Source organism: Hemicordylus capensis, chromosome 2 (assembly GCF_027244095.1).
Source record: "Hemicordylus capensis ecotype Gifberg chromosome 2, rHemCap1.1.pri, whole genome shotgun sequence".
Lineage (NCBI taxonomy): Eukaryota > Metazoa > Chordata > Lepidosauria > Squamata > Cordylidae > Hemicordylus > Hemicordylus capensis.
Window position 1 is genome coordinate 326189161 of NC_069658.1, and position 6245 is coordinate 326195405.

The 6245-nt window shown below is 46.8% G+C and overlaps 1 protein-coding gene across 6 annotated transcripts in view; it reads right to left on the bottom strand.

The window, feature by feature from the left end:
• LOC128346752 (acylamino-acid-releasing enzyme-like) overlaps positions 1 to 2681 on the bottom strand; it is a 60131-nt gene extending 57450 nt beyond the window's left edge. For all 6 annotated transcript variants that reach the window (XM_053300375.1, XM_053300374.1, XM_053300376.1 and 3 more), the window contains exons 1-2: positions 2557 to 2681; positions 2200 to 2329 (exon numbers count right to left, since the gene is read on the bottom strand). In XM_053300375.1, the coding sequence (XP_053156350.1) occupies positions 2200 to 2329; positions 2557 to 2589 (163 nt within the window). In that variant the 5' untranslated portion in view covers positions 2590 to 2681. The remainder of the gene's footprint in view (positions 1 to 2199; positions 2330 to 2556) is intronic.
• Between the last annotated feature and the right edge of the window lie 3564 nt (positions 2682 to 6245).

The following is a 6245-nucleotide window of genomic DNA, read 5'->3' on the forward strand; positions in this document are numbered from 1 at the left end:
GGAAACTAAAGGGAGTTCAACAAGGGAGAATCAAACAAGCTGCATAACTCAGGCACAAAAAACACAGAGCAGTAAACACCCTAGATTGGATGTAATGCCAAAGTTTTGAGCTGATACTCTACAGCCTCTTCTATTGCAATATACATTTTCCACCTTGAAGTTCTTCTATCATAAGGCCAGTTATCAAAAAAACCAACATGCTAAGTTGGATATCATATTATTTAATCATGGAGATATTAGACTCAATACCACCCTTAACATTTGAATCTCAGCATGACTGAATACACAAGTTTCTGTGCTAAACAGAAAAGGGCAGCCCTTCACATCGTTTGCTTTCAGCTTATGTGATAATTGTTTTTCTTTTTATAAATTACACACCATCCTTTAGCTTGCAAATATCTGTAAACTTGAGATGTACGAGCTGGGAGGGTGTTATTCTTCCACAGCAAAGTCAACTATTAACAGTGCATATAAATATAATGCATGTGTGATTTTTTGCAAGATTGGCCCAGCTTCTGTCCCTTTCCTCTAACTCAAGACCCAGTTGGAGTCAGGTTATTAAAGGAGAACTCTGTTTTCTGCCCTAACATTTCTAATCACCGGTGTAGACGTGGCATGGGCCAATCCTACGACATACTCATCAGTTGCTAAGTAAGGATACAGTTCTGGCTGTCTTGAGTCAACTAGCTCCTGTGGTAGGGATGTGCACGAAACCAGCTTTGCTGTTTCGGTTCAAAACTGAATCAGATTCGAACTGACCCAGCCCAGCTTGGTTTTGGTGCTGGCTGAACTGGACCTGCTGAACTAGTTCGAACCAGTTCAAAGCTCTGCTGGTAAAGGGGAATCAAAAGAAAATTCCCCTTTACCAGTAAAGAGGCAGGGGGGCTTCCCCAAGGGTAGAGCAGGCAGGAGGGATCATTTAGTACTTACAAATGATAAGTAAGTATCATTTGGGTAGCGGGGGGTGGGTAGCGTCAGCAGCTCGCCCCCACCCCACCAGCCTCCCCCAGAGTAGCCAAGGGCACTGGCAGCCTGGTTCAGGCCTCAGCCCATGCATGGAGGCAATTTTAGTGACCTCCACACATGCACAGAGGTCACTAAAATGGCCTCCATGCGTGCAAAGAAGCCCGAACCAGGCCGCTGGCAGCCTTGGCTACTCTGGGGAGGCTAGTGGGGGAACCACCGATGCCACACACACACACACACCCCTGCAGCTGCTGCCTCACACACCCTTACTCTATGGCAAGAACACCCACTGTTGGAGTTGTGACAGGAGGCCACCACAACTCTATATTTACCAAGTTCTGGCTCAAGGTCTGAAATTCAAGCTCTAAGATTCCCCAAACAGGGGTACTTGGATATACACTTTTAAAAAGTAACGGAGTAATGGCAAGGCTGGTCTCACAAAGGCTTTAAAAATGGATCACCAGATAAAAAGAAGCACACAGACAATTATATAATCTCATTATGCATGCCAAGTATGCACATAATTTCTCAGAGCTTTGTACCTTGGTAGCATCTGCTCTAATCTTAACTGAAGCAGGGTGTATATCATTCAAGAAGTCAAATGGTGTACTAGTTATGCTGTATAGCTAGTTTGCTATTCATTATTCTAGAGACCAGCTGTCTGTTCTTCAATGTTGTCTTGTGTTATAGGAACATAGGAAGCTGCCATATATGGAGTCAGACCATTGGTCTATCTAGCTCAGTACTGTCTTCACAGACTGGCAGCAGCTTCTCCAAGGTTGCAGAAAGGAGTCTCTCTCAGCCCTATCTTGGAGAAGCCAGGGAGAGAACTTGGAACCTTCTGCTCTTCCCAGAGCGGCTTCATCCCCTGAGGGGAATATCTTGCAGTGCTCACACTTCTAGTTTCCCATTCACATGCAAACAGGGCAGACCCTGCTTAGCTAAGGGGACAAGTCACACTTGCTACCACAAGACCAGATATCTTTTCTGTCAGCTCATTTTTGTAAACTGTGAACCACCCAGCGACTTGCATATGGGGTGGTATAAAAATATGTGTCTGTGTGTGGCGGGGGAGGGGGGTATTTGCAAAATGTTTTGTGTGCTCCTGGCTGAGATAAGAAATTGTTTTGTTTTGGTTTTTAAAGGGAAATTGCACACCAACCATCAGCCCAGTTAACCTGAAGTGAAGGGGAGTGTTTAGGGAGCAAGGATCAATTTGTGCAGCTGGCTCACCCGTGTAGAGGGACAGGCACTTGGCACTGCAGCATGCAGCAAATCCAAGTCCCACGCTGGCATAAATTACAGAGGGGAACTGGCTCAGTTTCTGGTACAGGGCACTGATCAGGCCCAAGTCTCCAGGCAGCTGGAAGAGAGAAGGGGTATACTTCATGGCTTTATGGCAACAGCAATAGATTGTGGGGCCGGCCGGACAACGGTGCTTGCACCTGGCCAGCCAGGGCAGGGGTGCCCCACCTCCCTCCTAACCACTCCACATTCAGCAGCACAAGCTTCTCCCCGCCCCCCATGCCTGCCCATGTCTCGCCGTGTCCAGCTGCCCCTCCCCACAGCTGCCCCTTTCCCCAGTCCCACCGCCTCCTCTCCATGCTCCAGCCTGCAAGCCATAAGGCCTTCCCCAGAAGATCTTCGTAGCAGTCAGGAGCCGCTCAAACCGCCCGAGAAAATCACGAAGAGGTAGGTAGGCAGGCAGAGCGAGGGAGCTCTCTGTGTCTCCTGTAGGGGCAGCGCGGCAGTGACAACAAGCGGGAGCTGACGACAAGCGCAGGGATTGGCTGGCCCGGATCATGGGCAGGCCGAAGAGTCAAGTCGCGGCGGCTCTCAAACCCGGGACCTCACCCGTCCCACATGCGAGCAGCTCCGTCTTGCTGCCTCCCTGGGGTCTCTTCCCGGTTCTCCTGTGGCGCCGCGCCTCAGTCACGACGAGCGTCTTTCTTCACAAGCGCCCAAACAGGGGGAATGATGGAAGAGCTCCGCGGCCGCCGCCGCGTGCGCCCTAGGAAACCCGGCTCTCCTTGAGAACTGAGCTAACTTCATGCCAGCGTCGGAGAGTTGCCAACATTCCATGGTCGGAATAGGGGACATAGAGGGGGAATCTGTGGGGGCAGTCAGGGGCCTAAGCAGCAGTGCTGCATGTGTTTTAACCACTTTCAACTTAAACTCGTTACAACAGGCTGCTTCTCCTCTGCTTATTGATATAACTATGCAGGGGGTGTCGCTATAATTGAGTGGATGGGTTCCAAGAACCCACACAAACCCCCCCCCACCACCACTCCAGATCCATCCTTTCCTTCCTATTTCCTTCATTATCTCCCTCACTCCAAGGGGCCACCAGGAAGAGGGGTGGATACCGGCGGGCCCACTCTCCCCTAGCTACACCCCTGTAACTATGGTTAGCCAAATTGTTAGCCCCCAATGTTAGGTTTCACACAGGAGCACCAACTTGCATGATTTTCATGATCCTGATCCCTGGAGAATGGCAAGTTAGCCAGTCACTGATGGCTGTTAATGTCCCCAATACAGGGCTGTTGGCAGCCCTGGCAGCCCACCAGAACCACAGAGTACTCTGGTAAGGAGGGAGAAGAGAAAGGAGTTGGAGCTTATGAACATCACCTTTATTTCATTATTAGGGAAAATAACTGATTTGATCTACGCCATAGGTTCTTTCCATTAGCTGAAAATAAGGGACAAATGGTGTCCTGTAACAGACAATTTGGACTGAAATAAGAGTAACCCTACCTACATGTATCCAGGTTCATCTATTATATATTTTGGAGAGGGAGAGAGAGAGAGAGGCATACTTCCACACCAAATGGTGTATGAACAATCCTGCCAATTAAATTAGCTGAATGCACTACTTTTTACATTAGAATCTGCTTGGGGAATGGTTTACATTTTTATTCTTTTGTATTTTAAATAAATTCTGAGTATAATCTTATTTTAATGTATTGTTCAACAGATTTTTAACACTCAATAATGAGATCAATTCCAAAATATCTTGCCCAAGAGAAGCAGATCTCTCAGATTCAAATGTGCAATTCAAATGTACCATCGCTCTATATATTTCTCTTAAACATACCCATCACTAATCCCGTGTGTGGCAGCTCTCGCAAAGGTTTGCAAGCAGCTGCTGGATAGCAACGGGGATGGGCAGGTGGCTGAAAAGAAACTGCTGGCCAGGAGAACGGCTGAGTGGTGGCCATCAGGCAGGGAGGGCGAGAGGAAAGCTGAAATGTTTAAATCTTACCAATTTCACTGTTCTTTTGCAAGCACATTGATTTTTTTTTTTTTAAATCTATTGCATGTACTTAATTTCCTGAACTTTCCTTTCAGTGTAATCCACACAAAGTGACTTTGCCCAGTCAACAACAGGCCTCACCCACTAGTGTTTAAAACAGACATATACCACCCAGGGCCTCTGGGTGGGGCAGGATTAAAATGTAATAAAATAAATAAATAAAAATATATACGTGTAATTGATAATGCTGAATAGGGTAGCAAATGCCACCATTCACTTTTAAGGTTAACAATAAGGGGGTACCTTCAGGGATGCAACAGGTGGCACCTACATGCCAACAACTGAGAATCAAGCCTGCACATCACTGCATACCCTGCCCAGTTCAACTTTGCAGCCACCCTTGCAGGGGCAGACAGGTGTGTGTGTGTATAAAGAGTGAGAGCAAACCTTGTGTTCTCTCCCACCCACAACCACATGCTGTTTCACAGGTGTATGCATCTTTCTCAAAACTGAACAAAGCATGTGTGAATTTTAACATATTTTCTCCACAACTATTAAGGTTAGCAGGGCTCAAGTGAGAGCCAAATCTGGGAACGGGTGGCAGCAGAATTAAAACAAGAAAAGTAGCAGTTTCAAAACAAACAAACAAAAAGTAAAGAAGACAAGAAGACTTTGATTTTTCCAGAAGAGTAGTGGTGCAAGATTTGTGGGAGACAAGATGCAGGTTAAATTCTGTCACCTCGATGACCTAGGATGCACAATCTCTTGATTTAACCTACTGTACACAAGTATGAGGATAAAAATTCTATTTTACTGTATTTTTTAACCTGGTCTGAACCCTTGCAATGGAAGGAAATGGACACATACAGTAATATTTACAGCACTAGCTGCTATTTATGTACACTTACATAGGAGAAATTAAAAGGAACAAAAACAGTAACTCTCTATCTAGTTCAGACAAAAAAAGTGGGAAGAAATTGATGTTATACATAGGTGTACAAAGCAAAAACGTCCTCTGTTGTAATTCCACAACAGCAGAAAGTAAATGAAGCCATTAGGTAAGTAGATAGTTGACAACAGACCACAGCTTAACATCTATTCCTGGCAAACTGATGGAAAGCATTTTCAAGGATAAAATTGTTAAGCATATAGAATAACAGGCTTGCTCTGAGGGAGAACCAGCATGGTTTCTGCAAGGGTAAAACTTGCCTCACCACACTTTGGGAGTTCTTTGAGAGTGTCAACAGGTGTGTGGATAAAGGTGATCCAGTTACATAGTCTACTTGGAGGCGATTCTCACGATTGCCAAAAAGTGGGCTAAGGGAGCTTAGCCCACTTTCTAGCGACCGTGAGAACCACCGGGCTAGCAGGCGAGCCCGGTTGCTCTCAAATGGATTACCCGCTTATGGAGCCCTCCCCTAAGCCCAAGTTAGTGGAGCAAGCGCTCCACTAACCTGGGCTCTACAACTGTGTGTTGCCGCGGCACAGCAACTCGTGAGGAGACCCCTGACAGGGAGGCTAAAAAGCAGCCTCCCAGCTCGGGGGTCTCTCCAGCATGCTCTGCGCACTCACACAGAGCATACTGGAGCTTCCGGGGCCCGCACAGCCCCCACCAGCTCCGTGACGGAGCTGGCAGTTGTGTGGGCGTCTGATTTGGCCACCCAGGGAGGGCTCAATGATCGTCTGTGGGGAGCTTAGCCCACTCTCCCCGCAAACCCTCTGGAGGTGGGTCTCACAGTCGGGTCTCACAGACCCGCCTCTTGGACTTTCAAAATGTTTTTGACAAAGTTCCACATCAAAGACTGTTGAAAAAATTTAGCAGTCATGGAGTAAGAGGACAGGTTCACATGTGGATTGGTAAGTGGTTGAAGGACAGGAAACAGACAGTCATGGTGGACAGCTTGTTGAAATGATCAACAATGTGTGGCAGCTGTGAAAAAGTCCAATGTCATATTTGGAATAATTAGGAAGGGGACTGAAAATAAAACTGAATATTATAATTCCCTTATACAAAGCTATGGTGTGG